Genomic DNA, 18,170 nt, shown 5'->3' on the forward strand with positions numbered 1-18,170 from the left:
TTATTTTCGTGGAGCACCGTAGCATGGTTTATAGAAAAATTACAATTAAAAAAAAATGATATACAAAAAAAGCAGAGATGTATCTGATATTTCTTTCTCCTACAAACTTTTTTATATCAATTGTAACTTTTCAATAAAACCAGCTTCCGGATAACACATTAAGTCACGTAATGTGCATAGAGGAAATTGTGTAATCAAGAATGTTTCATTCGTGCTACCACAGGGATATTAAAAGTTCTTACGGGTAGATTCTTTTCTTAATTACAATCTTATCATTTCACATATAAGTAATAGATTCTTATATCTACGCATTTACATGCACCATGTGTTAATTTCAAGTCAAATGGTTGGTCAGACGTAAGGGTAAACATTATTACAAACAATTATATATATGTATATATATATATATATATATATGCATCAATCTTTCTGTATAACAATGCTACAATCAAAAACAATCTCTTGATCAGTGTAAACAATTTATTTTACATAAGAGCAATACTCTGACATCAAAAAAAGCGATAATAATGGATAATATATAGTAATAAATAAAGTATGAAATGTAAATAATGGGTATTTACAAGTATGTAAATGGCAAAAAAGCTATAACAGAGACAAAATAATTGTTTTCATCTTCCGTAAATATAATCTCGTATGTATTTTACAATAGATTCTGTCGCTTGTTCGCAAGACACGCACCTTACGTTAATATCGCGCCATGTATATACCTGTACACTTAGAACCTAGAGAACGTGCAACCATAAGACGTATCAACATGTAAGATGCTTCTAATCTTTCCAATATAGCAAACACGTGACAGATTCGTTGGGAAATACATACTAATAGTATTCAGCATGAATGCTTATTTTTTATAATAATTCGTCTATAATGTTCAGAGGGAGCACCATGATAAACACTTATGCGGCTCTACATCCCACTTGGAAAATCGATTAAAAATCTCGTGCCCGGACTCCCGATTAACTTACGTTAACATAAATGCACAATTCCGATCCAGTACACTAACAACCGTAATTATAACTTCTCGCTTCTATAGTTTCACGCGCGGATCAAAGTCAAACTTTGTGTCCAAATAAAAATATACAAGCAAAAATGTCACACGAGAATATATGACAAAATATCACAGTTCCGAGTTTGAAAAGTCGCTTCTGAAAATCATGGCTCTCCCTTTTCCTCCTTCTTTTTTTCATCTATGTTTCAAGACAGTCATGAACTGCAAGACATCCTAGTTAACAACAACCCTACATGCTACTATGAGATTATCTATTTCAGAAACCGTAACGTTTAGTAGTAATACATAGTCCATATACAATTTGCTAAGGATGCTGTAAACTGTATACTGGCTGCTAAATGTTCCATGTGAATACTGTAAGTATAATGTATGTAAAAAGTCAGAGGTGACACATAGATTCAGAGCATATTGTGTAAATGAAGCCTAATTCCACTGTTTCAAGATTATTAGCTATGTGAACCGAAATAACGATGCGCAATCTGAAATTTATTTTTATGGAAGAGTGATGAATAATGTGAGAACACATTACACAAGAAATGTCCTCTTCGTGAGAGTATACATAATAGTCAATTAAAACATTAAATGTATTAACTTCTATAGCTATATATAATACGCTACTGTCCTCAAAATATCGGTAACTTCTTAAGCATTTTATGTAATATCATGTAGAAATAATTGATAAATATCCATCACTCTTCATACATTAACTTAGAAGGAAGAATCTGTTGACTTTAATGCAATGTATACTTCTATTTTAAGTATATATAAAATCGAAGATGGAATGCTGATGTATAAAATTTTATGAACAATGTGTTTCTCCTTTTACTTTGATCTCCATAGTTTTCTGTGTACTGCATTTAATCTGAATCATTTTTTTCCATTCGTTCCTTATTGTATATATAAAAGTGATCAGTGTAGCATTTATGCACAAAGCTAAACGATAGTGTACAGCATTCCTTCCTTTTTCACGTTATCGTCTGTCTAGAAGGTACAAACATTTTTCATAGTCGACATTCCTGGTATCATTTCCGTTTAATAATCAATCTTCGCAATTTTCAAAATTAAAAATTACGAACAATAATATATTCATATATTAAAAATATTCATTAATTTTATACTTATGTTTCAATGAGACACTCTATATATATAGAGCATATATAGCATATATAATGAGTCCATATATAAACCATATATTGAGTCTGTATATTAAAACAATCAATAAGTCCAAAAAGTGTAAGAAATATCAACACGTCTATGAAACCATAGAATATCGAGCTGAGAAAATACTTGCGACCTTCTAAATACTGACGTATTAATTAGTCGAATAGATGCATCGTAAAACGGCATGGCATTTCAGGTTAAATATTTTGAACATTTTAACAAATTGCACAGTTCAAAGTTAATAGGGACCTTCGTCTTATTTCCCTCGACATAAAACCGGTACCTCATAAGGGTACCTACTTACGTCAATTTGATTACCTTAATACAATACTTGTGACTAAATATTTACATCAATGCGTTTTACAGCTTCAGTCTATTAAGCTTCTGAACCGCGACAGCCTTCAAACTTTCGCAATATGCGACATTTTACGAAATTATTATATACTAATTGTTCATCAAAATACCACGTGACTTTCCTACTGAGCAGGTGGTTGCGGCTCGCTAGGCATATTAGGGTTTGGATATGGCGACAAAAACGAATAATTGGGATAAGGTGGCGGTGGATGAGGGAATGGAGGATAGTAATTAGGCGGATGTGAAGAAGGAGGTGCATAACCTCTATGTATGTAAGGATCTGCCGGTGGCGGCGGACCATGAAATGCTGAGTACATGCGAGCATAATCTGTATTGTAAGTCGGACCGCCGTATGCTGGATATCCAGGTGCACCTATATCACAAGGTCAATCTCAACAATATATCAGCAACTATTAATGTCATAAAAATGATGTACTTACCACTTGGCGGATAAGCTGCTGAAGAACCTGGTGCTGAAGGATAATGTTGTGAATATGGATCGTACGGTCCTGGTGGATAAGGTCCAGGATACCGGCTACTCGTAGGATGACTGAATGCGGTAGGTATGTGAGTGTCATCCCTATTAGTAGTAGTAGCCACTGTTGTTGTTACCACTGTTTCTGCACCTTTAGTTTCTGCTGTATTTGCTAACGTTTTGGCAGTAGTATTAGGTACTTGTGAATATGTTGGAGGTACATTCATCATCGTCCTATCTTCCATTGATTTTCCCAAGTCTGACTGCGTTTTGGCAGTGTCCATCGGCAATCTAGGATTTGTTGTATGAGGAGGAACGCCAGGGAAATAAGTGCCATAAGGGGAAGATATCGACCGCGATCTAGGATCGCTGTAATCATAGTACCGAGGATATTGTGCATAAGGATATCCTTGCGGAACATTGGGTTCTCCTTGCATAGGCGTTGTCTCGCGCATAGTTGACTCTGCCATTTTGGGAGATGTCATTGTATTTGTTCCCGTACATATAGATGTAACAGAAGAACCAATGGTCGAATCTGTTATTCCTTTAGAAACTTCTGTACCTCGCAACGTAGGTGTTGGTGGTACGTGCATCGTTGATGCTGCAGGTTGTTGTGTTAACAACGGCGTCAATGGCGCACATGTTGCTTGCGTACCAACTTGTGACGACATTTGAGATGGTACCTGTGGAGGCACCTGTGGAGGTACCTGTGGAGATACCTGTGACGCTATCGACGATGGTACCTGTGGCGGTACTTGTGGCGGTACCTGTGGCGGAACCTGTGGTAGTACTTGTGGCGGCACCTGTGAAGGTACTTGTGACGATACCTGTGGCGGTACTTGTGATGGTACCTGCGGTGGTACCTGTGGAGGTATCTGCGGTGGTATTTGCGGTGGTATTTGCGGAGGTATTTGCGGTTGTACCTGTGGTGATATTTGCGGAGGTACTTGAGATGGTATTTGTGGTTGTACTTGCGGTGGTACTTGTGGAGGTACTTGAGGTGATATTTGTGGTTGCACTTGCGACGTTGCTTGAGATACTTGAGGTGTAATCTGTGGTGGTACTTGCGGCGTTATCTGCGATGTCATTTGCGGAGGCATTTGAGAATGTACTTGTGACTGCATTTGAGGCTGTACCTGTGGCGAATCTTCAATTATAATTTCATCACTGGGAGAATCCCTATTGTCTTGTTGAGTTTGAAAAGCATGGCTATAATTTGTTAATCTATCATTTGCTTTTGTAACTTGTTTTTCAAGTGAAGGAGAACATTGTTTATTAAGGTTCGATGTCAACTCCGTTTCTGTATGATCATGTTGTGTTTGAACACCTTGTGCAATACCAGTATCTGATACATATACTTGACCACTTTCTTCGGAAGATTTCTGTAGAGAGTTATCGGTATCGGAGTTGGATACCCTATTGTGATTAGAAGGACTATACTCAGTATTTGAACTTACTTCCGCAACAACATCCTCTAATCGAACTTCTTCAACTCTTTGTTCAGTTCTAACTTGACCATCCGACGAATTCGAATTTTCTCCAAGCGTTGAATGATCCACAGGTTCCTGCTTTACTTTCGGTAACCTCGAGAGAGATACTTGATTCGTTAAATTAACTTGACTCAAATAAGGCTTAGCGGTTGCAGTTGCAACGGGTTTTGGTCTTTTAGAGATTTCTTTGTCTGCAAACGGTCTATAATTAGGACCACTTCCAGGTTTAGTAATCGTACGACCACTTGTTTGATTACTTGAGGACGATTTCGGTATTATAGAGATAGCCGAATTATTTCTCAATGGAAATCCAATTTCTGGCTTAGAGTTTCTTTGAGTCATTGATGATACACCTGCAAACAGAAACATATTTTTAAAAAATCTTAGCAATAATAGGTATATTTTTAATAAAATTCAAATCATAGCACATACCCTTTTTCGGTTCTTCTTCTCGTTTCTGTTGATTTAATTTAAGAGCCGTTCGAATCGCTATAATTTTCCCAGATTCCAACTGCATATAAATTCCTTTCGGACTCTTTAGAACCATTACTCGTTGGCCAGCTTTCAGAACAATACTTCCTTTATCAGGTGAATTAGTAGGAATAACGACATCTAGAGGTAACGTCATCTCCTGTGCACTCATCCCTTGCCTTTGCCATACTTCTGCGGGTATCCATCGACTTCCAGTGACGCCACGCGTACCTAAGCCTTCCGCGCCACGTTGTTGCATTGGTCTAACTGATGCAACAGGTTTAGACGTAGTACTACTATCACCACCTCGAATTGCTCTAATTTGTAGTCCTCCTGCTACAATAATACATTTCATTAAATATATACTTTTATCAAAAAATCATTTTAAATAATTCAAATATAAAGATAAAATGAATAGTACCCCGCGTTGCAGTATTTCCGGGGACATAATTATAACTGGGTCTCGAACAATTGGCAGCCATTTTTTCAAGTTCATATCCACGACGCGCTAATCGCTTTTCAGCTTGACTAAGTTTTTTGTCTTTACGATCCACGAGAAGACTTTCATGATGAAACGGTTGCTTCGTAAGCAAAGAAGAGTGTCGTTCTAATACGCGATGCATCACCTCATCGGAATAACTATCCTTAGTTTGGGAAAAATCTTGTACTTGACTATCCTCTTCCCAATCCCAAGACAACGTAGTCGCATCTTTTAGAGAAAGATGAGCATCCGGATTACACTGATCAACTACTCGATCAGCCATTCCTTGCTTACTGATTTGTCTGTCATATATTTTCCTTTCTAAACAATTATCAGTAACTAAACGATAAACGAAACAGGGTTTTTGTTGGCCGTATCTGTAAACCCTGCACACAGCTTGTGTATCATGACAAGGATTCCAAGAAGCATCAAAGACAATGGCACGATTCGCACCAACTAGATTAATACCTAGCGAACCAGCACGCGTAGAGACGAGAAAAAGATGTATTTTTGGATTGTTATTAAATTCATTTATAAGCTTTTCTCTTTCTAAAGCGCTAGTGCTTCCATCTAATCTATAATAGTTTACATTTTTAATCCAAGCATCTGTTTGTCCATCTGGATACTTCAAACTATTTCTAGCTAAAAAATCTTCTATGAGATTTAATGTAAACAGAGACTGAGAAAATGCTAAAACACGATCACCGAGCTTAATTGCTTCTTCTAAAATGCAGAAGAAAATTGTCATTTTTGCGGATGCATCAATTAATCCCGGCACGTAGCCTTTCATTAATTCCGTTGCCTACAAATCACAAAAAAAATTAATTAGATCCTTACCATTTTTAACAGTTTCCTCTTTAAATATATTATATTTACCCAGTCGTATGGAATTCCAGGATCTTCTTTCCCTGTTGGAGAACTTTTACAATCCTTTTCTTCGTCTTTCGTAAGGATTTCATCATCTGATTTATCTTCTTTATCTTTGTCTAACAAATCTTCTTTTTCTCTGTCATCTTCTTTAATTAAATCAGTCTGATTTAATCGAGGACTATGCGATGAACCAAGACTTTGAACAGATCTAGAGACTGTAGTTTGGCAGCTTGAATCAGAATTATAACTTGAACTTGTAGACACATTACTTTGGTGTACTGGTTGACTCTGCACACCAATACTCGACGTCATTTCCTTACTATTTTTTTCACAATGTCCTGAATTTTGAATATGATTGGTAGATTGTTGAGATTTTGAACTATCTGTACGTGAATTCACATCAGAGTTATGATTATTGGTATAATCATTAAATTGATTCTGATAATTTTGAGGTGGAAAATAATTATTTTGGTATCTATTTACATTAGGATTCACATCACGGTAATACGGATCATTACACTGATCAGATCTAAATGGTTGAGGATAATTTCTTTGCCAATACGGATCTTCTGATCCCTTCATTTGCCCTACTTGATTTTGATGTGTATCTGATGAATAACTCGATAAAACAGGAGTCTGTGATTGAGTTTGGTTTACTGAATAATTATTTGTTGGATTAGACGACGAATTTCCTCCTTGACGATCAGTTGAAAATTCATGGGTAGTATTAGGTGCTGGTGCATAATTTTGACCTTGCTGTTGACCATCTGATCTGGAGTAAAGCTGTTCATTTTGATTTAAGGAAGGAGCTGGTGTTTGTTGACTTTGGGGATATTGAAGAGACTGATTCTGAGATTGCGGTACTTGTCCCTGCTGAGTAGTTCCATATCTATGAGTCTGAGTCTGTGGCATTGGTGTTGAGCTTTGATGAGTAGAACCATATACATGATTTGGACCTGGAGGAGGTCCTGTTTGATTTTGTGCATTAGGTGGATACGAAGACTGATTTTGTGATCCTGATGAAGGCACAAGATGTGAATAACCATGCATAGTACTTTGTGGATTTGAAACTGGCCCTTGCTGATCTTGAGGGTAGCCATGTGTTTGAGCAGGAGCATTTGAAGCTGGTTGTCCGGTAGGATACGACGATGAATTTGGCGGTACACTCATTTGATTCTGAGGTGTTGCAGAATATCCACGCATTTGATTCTGTGGAATTGAACTTTGATTTGATGAATTCGCCATGTAAGGATTAGACTGACTTTGAGACATTGGGTTTGGCGGTTGTTGATTGAAAGGAAGAGATGATTGCGATGAAGAACTAGTATTTACTTGAGTAGAATAATTTTGAGGGGGATTAGGTAGTGGCAAACTTTGAGACTGTTGACCAGTGTAAGTGTGAGAAGAATTTTGTAAATTGAGATTCTGATTTTGTTGATTAGGCGAAAAGCCACGATTTTGCCCAGGTGCTGCTGCCTGTCCTTGTTGATTTGGAAGATATCCAGTTGTTGGAGTTTGAGAAGTTGCATTTTGATTTTGTTGATTAGCACTGTATCCCATTGCAGAATTTGGTAATGGTTGGTTTTCATTTCGTGAATACATTGAATTTGATTGACTTGGTGCAGAATTATAATTTTGGCCTTGATTTGGCGTATATGGAGAATAATCAGGCATTGGCATATTTGTAGATTGATTTGGCATTGGAGATTGGAAAGAAGGTTGATTTGGAACTTGAGGATAATTATTAGATCCTTGATTTAAGTTTGATGTATAATTACGTCCATGATCTTGGTAAGGATAAGATGGGCGTGAAAACATCCCAGGTACTTCATAATTATTTCCTTGATTTTGATCTGTTCGAAATTCTGAATTAGAAGATGCAGTTGGATACCTCTGAGTATGATTATTTGCAGATTGTTCATTATTTGGTATATAATTTTGCGATTGATTTGGATAGTTTTGTGAAGTATTGTATCCTGGCGTTTGTGTATACGTTTGGAATGACGGATTTCCATATCTTTGTGATCCTTGATTATTGTAAAATTCGTTATATTCTCCGTGATTGCTGTCATTTTTGTAATATGAATTTTGATCACTTGGTCTATAATTTTGATAACCGTGGGGATACGAACTCTGTGGTACTGAATTTGTGTACCCTGGGTTGTTATTCATTGGCATAGGATAATTAGGATAATTACTTTGTTTTGAAGTAGCATGAGTATTATCGGACTCCATGTTGTCAGTGTTTGATGATGATGATGAAGCATTAGGTTGAACACTAGCTGCAGGTTTATTTTTTATAGTTGTATTTGCTTTTTTTCCCTTTTTAGATTCTCCCTTTGGTTGGCGTGCTTTCGAACGTTTTCCCCCAGCAGCAGCGGGTTTTTCACCAATTGTTTCTTCCAAATCTAAATCATCTTCTTCATTAGTTTGACGCTTACGTAGGAAATGATACAGAATATCAGGATGGTTCCAAATCTTACAACATACAGCAAAAGCTTTTAATGGATTAGGGACAGCACGTGTTTTAACTACTTGATTCATGAATGTATCATATAATTTTCGCTGATGTGTTGTCATCCGAACAAGAAGAATATATTCCTCTTTACGTGGTAATGAAACTTGCAATACAGAATGAGATCTTCTTTGTACAAAACCTTCTAATAAAGCATGCAGCACATGTGCACGATATCTCATCAACCGTATATCCTGTGAAGTTGAGTCAATACATTGTCCATTCTGAATGGGTCTTTCAAACATATTACAGAACTCACTTTTAGTTCCTAAGTAATTAGGTCTCACAAAATCAACCATACACCAGTATTCCAAAAGGTTGTTTTGCAATGGATAACCGGTCAATACAATTCTACGTTTCGTGCGCATTTGTTTCAAAGCCATGCTAATACTAGCATGAGAATTTTTTATTCTGTGACCCTCATCACATATAACCAAATCAGGTCCAGGATTAACTAAAGCTGCATGCATCTCATTTAATAATCCTTTATTCTTATCTTCTTCTTCTACGTCAACAGTATCTTTGAAAGGTTGTCCTCGTTTCCTTTTCGCTTTGTTTGGCTTTTTTAGAGATAACTGTCTATATAATTCATAACCAATTAATAAAACACCACCTCCTACTTGCCATTCCTGAATTATTTTGGCCCTTGCTGTCATTGTTTTATGAGAATCATTTAGAATATGTAATTTAAAGTGTCTTGGTCTTAACTCCATTCCAATAGGAGAATCTACATTATCTGGAGTTTTAACTTTTTCAACCTCTTTCTTTTCATCATTCATCATTTCATCTTTTGTTGTACAAGTACCTTCTTCCTTTTTAATTATTTCTTCTGGTTCTTTTTTTACATTAACTTCTGCATTTAAAGAAGGCATAACATTTCTGAAACATTCCTTCCTTGATTCTTGGTCAGACTCTTGTGTTAACCGATTTGCATAATTAGGAAAAGTATTAGTAGAGTTATCATAATTTGGATACATTGATCCAGGGTGATGGTTTTCAGAACCAGGATACAAAGTACTAGGATTTCGATTTTCCATGTTTGGGTACATAGGAGGTTGCGACCGATTTTCTAAAGTAGGATACATGTTACCAGAGTTTTGAGTATCTACACCAAATTTTGTATCTGGCATATTAGGTCTTTGTTGCATAGTATGACAATTTACCTCTGGTTTCATTGAATCAAAATTAGACATTGGATTAGGATTTGCATTGTACATAGTATTTTGTGAAATGTCTGTTTGATAATTTTCATTCATATGTGCTTGGGGATCTGACATATTTTTATTTAACATACTGTCTTGCATATAGTTGGGCATCATATTATGAGTTTCATACCCTTGATGAGCGTATGGATTTTCTGGCATGATATTTAAAGGTTGTGGTGGGTTCTCTTGCCCAAAACGATGAGCTGATTCCGTACTAATAGGCCTCGATATATTTGATATATCACTCTGATTTCCACATTCATCCTTAACTTCTTGTTTAAGCTCTACACCAGGTTCAGATTTAACATTTAAAGTTTTAATATTTTTATCTGGTGCATTAGGATCTTCGTATGGTAACCACATATTAAATTCTGCTAGCCAATTCTGTAATGTATTAATAGGCATGATACAAAGAACTGTTTTGGCTGTAGTGCATCGAAAAAAAATATCACAAAAGCTAGCAACTTGAAGAGTTTTCCCTAAACCCATACTATGAGCTAAAATACAACCAAAGCCAGAACTAGTTTTATACCTTTCAATGCTTTCAACGATATTGTCATATAGAAAGCGAATACCACCAATCTGATGAGGTTTAATAATACGTGCTACCTGTGGTGCCAGAAATACATCAGGCTCAGTTTCAGGATGACCCACATTAATTAACACTCTACCATGTTCATCTGGAATGTTGTATCTATCATTGGTATGCATACCAGAATTGGATGGATCGTCTTCGTTGTCTATTTCTTCTTCCCCACTTGGATCACTTAAAACTATACAATCATCATCAGAACTATCACTAGAACTAGATATTGTAACCACATCTTTGCCTTTAGCTGCTTTTTGAGATTTTGTGCCAGTAGATAACTTTTTAGTTGCATGCATCTGTTTTTCACGTAATGCTTCTTCAGCTTCTATATCGGATAGTTCAGAATCTGAATAATACTCAGATCTATCCATAGGTTCCTTCTTAGGAACTACAGGTGATATGCTCACAGAAGGTGTCATCATCCGAATTCTTTGTTGCAACATATTAGGACCAGTAACACGATTTGGAACTCTAGAAATTGATGTTTGTGCTCCTTGATAAACACCCCTCCCCTTTTGCCAACGAGATCCTTCTACTGATCTTTTTTGTACTTGACTTGTTTGCATACTAGAAGTAGTTTGAGATCCAGTCCCAGACCCAGAATTTACTTTGAGAAGCACTGTATTTGGTAAACGAACTGGTGTAGATGAAAATGATGTTGAAGATGATTGTGAAATGGTAGTTCCTGCTTGATTTTGTTTTCCTTGTAATAAACTTATTACTCTTGTCTGTGTCTTATTATTCTGTCTATTTATTGCTATTTGTCTCTGAACCTCACGAATAATCCTCTGTTGTTCTTGTACCCTTCGAAGACGTTCCATTTCTTGTCTTTGGGCAGACAAAGTAGCTTCGTCGAGCTGTGTCTCATCCATAACTTCTCGAATATTTCTTCTCATATTTGCTAATTTTTTTTCTGCTTTCGATTCACATTCTGAAGCAGTTCCTTCACTACCATCATCTTTTCTTTGTTTCTTTTTAGCTGTGTCGGAAAGCTCTGACTCTCCATGCCTTTTATTATTCTCAGTACTTTCATCTTCCATGGAATGATTTTCATGTTTATCATTTTCATCATGATCCATACTCTCTTCATCATCCATGTCCTTCAAAATTGGTTTTCCAAGTAAATCAGCTTCAGATACTTCTTGACCTTCTATTGGAGCGCCTTTTAATGTAATTGAAAATTATAAGCAAAAATAGTTGTATGAGCAAATTATAAAAACAATTGTAAAACAGTTTTATACATACCTTCCAATGGTAAAGTATCCAATATATTAACTGGTTCCTCGTCATCCTCTTCGGGTTGAGAATGATGCAATCGTTCCGACTCCATTCTTACTCCAATTTGAGAATCGATTGTTTCATCTAAATCCATATCATCCCCTGAACCTTCAGAACGTATTTCTTCTATTTCCTCGGAGTGTATCGTATCATTTTTCTTTTCTTGTTCTCCATCAGATGTTTCACCACTAGATTCTTCTGAACTTTCATCATTTCCTGTTTGAGGCTCTACATTATTCATGTTTGTATTTGTTGAGGTTTCATTCAAAATTACTGTTTCATTAGATTTAGGACCTGAACGAGGAGTCACGCGCTCAATAGTGACATCCCCAATACGTGTTAAAAAACTGTCCAAACTATTAGACATGATGTGTACAGTACATTAAGTCACAATGTGTTTCCGCAAACTTTCATACGAAATCATGGAATGTCTTGACACTTTTCTGCATAACACTAAAAATTATATTATTCTGCACATCACTTAAATTATTCATTTATAATTTTATATCTTCTCTTGCCTGTAATAAAAAATGTACTCGTTTATAAGTGTAACGCCAAATGTAATAAAAATCTGTGTCATTCATCAAATAAATATAAAAATTATAGAATTAAAGAACACTTATTCTAAAATAATATCAAAATAATAAAAAGAAAATGTTGTTACTAATAACATGCAACAAATATATGAAACAAAAATATTGTACATTACAGATGCATTTAATATGCACCGAATTTGAGAATTTATTCAAGTCTTAATATCGAAACATAATGTACAATAATTTTAAATAGAAATAAATTATTGTATATTTGTAGAATATATTGCCATGTTATGTATAATTACTTTAAATGAGACATACATGCAATAAGTATATTTGCATTTCATACAAAGTCCATATGATAAACACCGTGAACTATGTTACACAAAAGTAATCAAAACAAGTGTGTAGTAATAGTAAACAAAAAATCTTTAAATATCAGAATAGAGAATAATATTAATGAATTTATATATAAAAATGTTTATAAGAAAATTGCATGCATTTACAAGTGGTATTGAGATAGGTAATATTAAGATAAATGAAGACTTGAAAGAGTGGAGATCTTTGTGATAGTATATAAACTATGAATCATTCTAAGCACTTGCAATTAAACACACTTGTTGAGAGATCAAGTTAGTCACATTCTCGAACTCACGAACAAACCCTATAGTAACGAATTGGGCAGTACTATTTAATGAGAAGGTTACAATAAACGCACACCTCAGCTTGGGATAACGTAACTGAAGTAGTTGCGTTAAAGTATTCATAATGTTCTGAGTTATTTAAGGTAGGAGCTGTCAAACAGAGAGAATGAAAGCAGCTCAGAATGTTTGTTTTCGGACAAGCCGATCCGGCTCGACGATTAACACCAGGAAGTCGCGTCGTTTTGTAACCGGCGTTGTCATGTATCTTCCGCACGTCAAATTTTACCAATCATCCGTATTTACGACTGCTTAATTAGTCGTTAATTACGGATTAAATATAATGACACACACATACACACGTTTGATAGACGCCATAGCGTCGTTGTTCGCCGCTCGACGATCACGGTTCTCCGCAATGTCCGAAGATCAGCGAACAAGCCTTGTCACTCGGGTTAATGCACGCATCGTTTTGACCACGGCGTACAATTCCTTTTCACTTAAGCCGCATGGCGAAACTATGGGAATTCACTTTACCACCAAAATTTCACCTAAGTTCGCACGCGTCGCTCTCAAGCTTTCCGCGGCATTTTTTTCACGCACTTTTTCTAACAAGTATATTCCACTCGGTGAAACGCCATCTTGGCTGCGCTATAAAACACATCCGCTGAGTGTTCGCGAGGGAACGACACCCAAAACTAAGTAAAATATGCTTTTTCAAATTGTGAAGAGTATGAAATTTATTCTATTTCTGAATTCAATTCGTTATTCATGTAATAAAGAATCGCTTTACTTTACATAAATATTTAAATATAAATAAATATAAAGATATTTGCATATCAATAACAATATGATTTTATTCGAAATTTATTTAATCCGTAAACGATATTTTGATTTGTGCACCATTTAAAATGAAAATATTTAAAGAGCTATTTCAAATAATAAATACTAATGTAAATACATATAAAATAGTTTTTAAACTATATTAGAATTTCAAATGCAAATAAAATAATTGTATTTAAACAGCTACAAACGTAGAATTAGAATATATAGAAAGTTTGTTTAAAAATTAAAAGTATTTTTATATAAAAATTAATTTTGTAACTTTCCATATGTAATATTACAGATTACAGGTTGTAATTTATTATGCTTTTAAAAATAGTTTCAAAACTCAATACTTATATATTACATTTTATGTAATTTAATTTCATTTTGATTAATCACAATCAAGTCTATATAAATATACTCAATGTTTATGGTATAACATCATAAAAACTGTTTTATTTATAATGTTTATTTTATAATGATAAAACAGTTATTTTAATAAAAGTACAAGTACAAAATATTATGTTTCCATTTTTTGTATAAATATTATGCTGATTATAATAATTTTACAACTTTTCTTAAAAGCTTTATAAGCATACATTCATAAATATACTTAATGACTAAGTATGATAGACATTTAATATACCTATATGAATATTATGACTAAAATCAATACAAATTCGTATTTAATTTGTATAGAATTCTATTACTCTAAACTAAAAAAAATATAGACATATAGATGACATAGAATTGTTGTTTTCACATTGCACATACGTTTGATGTTAGTTCATATTGCGGAATGCTGGCATGTCAATAAAAGAAAACGTAATGTCTGACAGCCTTGTATGTATCACATACAGTGGTAATAAAAGTTCAATTTGCACTCTCACATGCATCAATCCAATCATTATATACATCTAGTGGCTCAGAAAGTAAATTTATTGTAGTTTGAAAATCTTCTAAGCATACTCTACAAGTAATTCTTGCTGTATTTCTTGGTTTATCCCTGAAAATGAAGATTAAACAATAAAATTTGTTACGGCTTATATTTACATTTAATAAGTATACGTACATCTTAACCTCGCATGATTTTTCATGATTGCAAAATGGACAATTAAATTGGGTATCTAAAGGTTGAATAGCTTTTTTTTTACTTGGAGGCTTTCGTTTACTTTTTCTTCGTCCCATTGTACCTTAGGTATGTCAAATTACGCGATTTTTTATTAAAAAGTTATCATTTAAAACATACAACCCATATCAAGCTTTAGTACTATTTATGTTGTGAACTGTTCCGTACAATCATTGGATACAAGTAGTGGAGTTCGCAAAAAATTACTAGCAGTGTTTATAGATATTCAGGCACACATTGTTTACAAATGGAACACTAAACTAATTCAAAAGTTATAATTGTTTGTTTTTGAAAATTACTCGAAGTTTTAAACTTAATCGTTCTATTCATACAATCTAAGTAATAAACTGAATATATAAGTTGTGCAAGTTTGGTTATGTAAATACAATTGAAACACACGTGTGAACAACAACACAATATTTATAAATTCAGAATCAAACATATTTATTTTTATAATTATGATACCATGAGTACGGTAAATGTGTATCCTTTGACAAAAACAATTCTTGATATCATATTTATTTCTCAAAAATATACAAATAACCTTATATATTGAATAGAAATTTGTCTATACCCTTCCCATCACTAAGGGAAGCAGAAATTGCTTATCAAGTACTTAGAGTTGATAAGGAACCTTCAAGGGGTAGTGTTTCAAAAGAACTTACATTAGATAATAATTTATTACAACTGTAAGTCTATAGATATTAAATTGTTATTATTCAATTGCTGTGGTATATTTATGACATTAATGTATATCATTTTTTGTAGAGTAATTTCAGGAACAGAAGCAAGGAAAGTTCGAGTGGCATTGACATCATTTTTTGATAATTTAATTTTAGTAACAGAAACTATTCAACGATTCGGCCCACCTATGCCAACTTTTGATTATTATTAAATAAATGTTCTATAGCATTTTTTAACTGTTATATGTAATATTATATAAAATGGTACATACTCCTGCTCCATATGGACCAAGATCTGTTTATGGATATGCTTTGTATATAGGTTCAAATATGCTTTTTTTTTTGTATTTAGTATGGGCAATAGTTCCAGACCAAATTTTACATACTTTTGGATTAACATATTGGCCTTCTAAATATTGGGCAATAGCAATTCCTATTTGGGCCTTAACAGCTCTAGCAACTTTTGCATTCATCATTTATCCAGCCATAAATTTATCTATGACACCAGATATAAATGATGTTAGAACTATTATGGATAAACATTCGCGTCCAAAAAAAGAAACAGTTCCGGGTGGTGTATCTCCTGTATATGATATTCCAATAACTGAAGTGTGCAGAAAATTATATTTACCAAGAAAGAAATGATAAATTGTACAAAAAATAAAACAGTATAATAAAAGAATTTAATTTTAATTAAAATATAATAATTTCATTCGAATTAAATATTTTTTGGACAAAAAAAATAGTTTTACCATATATTTGATTCCAGCTATATTTTAAATAAGTATTATCATAACGAATAGATTATGAATTTCACGCATTGCGTAACTCGATATTATCAAAATTTTCCTTATATGGCTCAAAGAATAAGAAAAAGTGCGTATATAATCGTTCACAGTGACTTTTATAAGCATGCAATGAGTGAATTCATTTTGGAAAATAAAATGGAGCAAAATGCGGTTGGTGCCAATAAATGCAGTAAGGTTATGAATTGTTTTTCGTCCAGAAATACTGAAGATAAAATTGTTAATTTAAGAACGTCATTAAAAGCCGCATTTATCGAAAAAAACATATTTTGTAGTTTTGAAGTTTCACCTACAAAAAATAATGACTTTTATCAAAGGTAAGTATATACATATGTATACTAAACATTGTCTAATATATTATCGTATTTATATTGTTAAAAATTTTTGGTTGAAAGCTTTTTCACAGAGATGAATAAGTATCATCCTCTGTTTTATGCATTAACATGGCATACGAAAGATTTGACAGACAATTATTTATCTTTAAATGTGCTTGAGCAATTTCCAAACAATGTAATCCTCCATTTAACTATAAACTATTTAACTCGGACCGATGTATTGCTTATTCTAAAGAAAGCATTAGATATTGGTGTGATTAATATTTTTGTATTACGGGGAGGTAAATATTTATATAAAATTATTTACATTTACAATTTTGTAATTAAAAAAAATTTAATATTTCTTAAATATTTACATTTAATTTTTAATTCAATAAAAACGAAATTTCAGACCCTAAGATCCCGAATAAAGATTTTCCATACGCTGTAGATTTAGTGCGTTTTATAAGAAATGAATTTGGTAATATATTTTGTATATGTGTTGCTGGGTATCCAGAAATGCACCCAGAATCTCCATCCAAAGAATTGGATTTATTATATTTAAAAGAAAAAGTAATTATTTTAATTAAACTGTTATTCCAATATACATATATATCAAGATCAATGTTAATGTAATTTAAAGGTTAATGCAGGTGCTGACCTTATCATAACCCAAATAATTTTTGATGCCAATGTTTTCATAAAATTTGTAAATGATTGTAAGGCAAATGGAATTAATGTACCAATCATTCCTGGTATTTTACCAATTCCTAACTATGCCTGTCTGGAAAAAATGATAAAAGTTTGTAATATCAAGATACCAGAAGATATTCTAAAGACTTTACAACCTATAAAGAATGATGACAATAAAGTACACGATTATGGAGTACAATTAGTTACAAGCATTATTAAAGATGTCATTTCAAGCGGAACTACTTGTGGTTTTCACTTGTTCACATTAAACAGGTAATTTTTCAGATTTTAATAGTATATACGAGAGGACGTGTTAATTTGTTTGTAAATTGTAGACCATCATTATCATCAGAAATATGCAAGAAACTGGATATGTTTCAATAATTGTTCAAAAATGAAAAGAGTTTGATGAATATAATACAACGAAAATAATATGAATATAAAAATATGATATTAAGAAAAAGATTGTAATTATTATAATTTTTGTACTTCACATTTAGTACACTAAACCAATAAACAAAATTGCAATGAAATCGTATTACGCGCCAAATTAAACAGTAATTGCCAATAGTTAAAATCCCCTATATTAGAACACAACTGAAACATCAAAATATTCGATTTGCT

The 18,170-nt window shown here is 33.5% G+C and overlaps 5 protein-coding genes across 17 annotated transcripts; 3 read left to right on the forward strand and 2 right to left on the reverse strand.

The window, feature by feature from the left end:
• Window positions 1-462: 462 nt before the first annotated feature.
• On the reverse strand, window positions 463-13,797 carry LOC116424743 (uncharacterized). 13 transcript variants are annotated; one of them, XM_076367794.1, is made up of 8 exons: window positions 12,777-13,797; window positions 11,887-12,437; window positions 6,339-11,803; window positions 5,403-6,264; window positions 4,943-5,317; window positions 4,478-4,863; window positions 2,986-4,402; window positions 463-2,918 (listed from the first exon to the last, which is right to left on the reverse strand). In XM_076367794.1, the coding sequence occupies exons 2-8, from the start codon at window positions 12,284-12,286 to the stop codon at window positions 2,668-2,670; spliced, it is 9,156 nt and encodes a 3,051-aa protein (XP_076223909.1). In that variant the 5' UTR covers window positions 12,287-12,437; window positions 12,777-13,797; the 3' UTR covers window positions 463-2,667. The 13 variants fall into 13 exon arrangements, with proteins under 13 accessions (XP_076223909.1, XP_031827405.1, XP_031827402.1 ...); XM_031971545.2 differs by having other exon boundaries at window positions 2,986-4,863; window positions 11,887-12,372; window positions 13,459-13,797; XM_031971542.2 differs by having other exon boundaries at window positions 2,986-4,863; window positions 13,459-13,797.
• Window positions 13,798-14,374: 577 nt separating this feature from the next.
• On the reverse strand, window positions 14,375-15,144 carry LOC116424747 (transcription elongation factor 1 homolog). Its single transcript, XM_031971549.2, has 2 exons — window positions 14,994-15,144; window positions 14,375-14,927 (listed from the first exon to the last, which is right to left on the reverse strand). Exons 1-2 carry the CDS (start codon window positions 15,107-15,109, stop codon window positions 14,795-14,797), a joined length of 249 nt encoding a protein of 82 aa, XP_031827409.1. The 5' UTR covers window positions 15,110-15,144; the 3' UTR covers window positions 14,375-14,794.
• Window positions 15,145-15,382: 238 nt separating this feature from the next.
• LOC116424746 (phosphatidylinositol glycan anchor biosynthesis class P) lies at window positions 15,383-16,091 on the forward strand. Its single transcript, XM_031971548.2, has 3 exons — window positions 15,383-15,533; window positions 15,611-15,739; window positions 15,819-16,091. Exons 1-3 carry the CDS (start codon window positions 15,517-15,519, stop codon window positions 15,943-15,945), a joined length of 273 nt encoding a protein of 90 aa, XP_031827408.1. The 5' UTR covers window positions 15,383-15,516; the 3' UTR covers window positions 15,946-16,091.
• Window positions 15,995-16,415, forward strand: LOC143174529 (phosphatidylinositol N-acetylglucosaminyltransferase subunit P-like). The gene has a single exon (XM_076367795.1). It carries the CDS (start codon window positions 15,995-15,997, stop codon window positions 16,376-16,378), a length of 384 nt encoding a protein of 127 aa, XP_076223910.1. The 3' UTR covers window positions 16,379-16,415.
• A 74-nt stretch (window positions 16,416-16,489) lies between these two features.
• Window positions 16,490-18,066, forward strand: LOC116424754 (5,10-methylenetetrahydrofolate reductase). Its single transcript, XM_031971556.2, has 5 exons — window positions 16,490-16,856; window positions 16,935-17,155; window positions 17,266-17,426; window positions 17,497-17,819; window positions 17,882-18,066. Exons 1-5 carry the CDS (start codon window positions 16,540-16,542, stop codon window positions 17,928-17,930), a joined length of 1,071 nt encoding a protein of 356 aa, XP_031827416.1. The 5' UTR covers window positions 16,490-16,539; the 3' UTR covers window positions 17,931-18,066.
• Window positions 18,067-18,170: the final 104 nt, after the last annotated feature.

Source organism: Nomia melanderi, chromosome 5, assembly GCF_051020985.1.
Source record: "Nomia melanderi isolate GNS246 chromosome 5, iyNomMela1, whole genome shotgun sequence".
Taxonomy (NCBI): domain Eukaryota; kingdom Metazoa; phylum Arthropoda; class Insecta; order Hymenoptera; family Halictidae; genus Nomia; species Nomia melanderi.

What these genes read in the sequence shown, in the direction of transcription:
- LOC116424743 (XM_031971545.2), bottom strand. Translation starts at nt 12,286, where the DNA reads ATGTCTAATAGTTTGGACAGTTTTTTAACACGTATTGGGGATGTCACT. An exon ending in CTGGAATTCCATACGACTGG is followed by an intron (nt 6,265 to 6,338) that starts GTAAATATAATA and finishes TGTGATTTGTAG; the next exon opens with GCAACGGAATTAATGAAAGG. An exon ending in AGAAGAAGAACCGAAAAAGG is followed by an intron (nt 4,864 to 4,942) that starts GTATGTGCTATG and finishes TTCTGTTTGCAG; the next exon opens with GTGTATCATCAATGACTCAA.
- LOC116424747 (XM_031971549.2), bottom strand. Translation starts at nt 15,109, where the DNA reads ATGGGACGAAGAAAAAGTAAACGAAAGCCTCCAAGTAAAAAAAAAGCT. An exon ending in AAATCATGCGAGGTTAAGAT is followed by an intron (nt 14,928 to 14,993) that starts GTACGTATACTT and finishes CTTCATTTTCAG; the next exon opens with GGATAAACCAAGAAATACAG.
- LOC116424746 (XM_031971548.2), top strand. An exon ending in GATAATAATTTATTACAACT is followed by an intron (nt 15,740 to 15,818) that starts GTAAGTCTATAG and finishes CATTTTTTGTAG; the next exon opens with AGTAATTTCAGGAACAGAAG.
- LOC143174529 (XM_076367795.1), top strand. Translation starts at nt 15,995, where the DNA reads ATGGTACATACTCCTGCTCCATATGGACCAAGATCTGTTTATGGATAT.
- LOC116424754 (XM_031971556.2), top strand. Translation starts at nt 16,540, where the DNA reads ATGAATTTCACGCATTGCGTAACTCGATATTATCAAAATTTTCCTTAT. An exon ending in AATAATGACTTTTATCAAAG is followed by an intron (nt 16,857 to 16,934) that starts GTAAGTATATAC and finishes TTTGGTTGAAAG; the next exon opens with CTTTTTCACAGAGATGAATA. An exon ending in CACTTGTTCACATTAAACAG is followed by an intron (nt 17,820 to 17,881) that starts GTAATTTTTCAG and finishes TGTAAATTGTAG; the next exon opens with ACCATCATTATCATCAGAAA.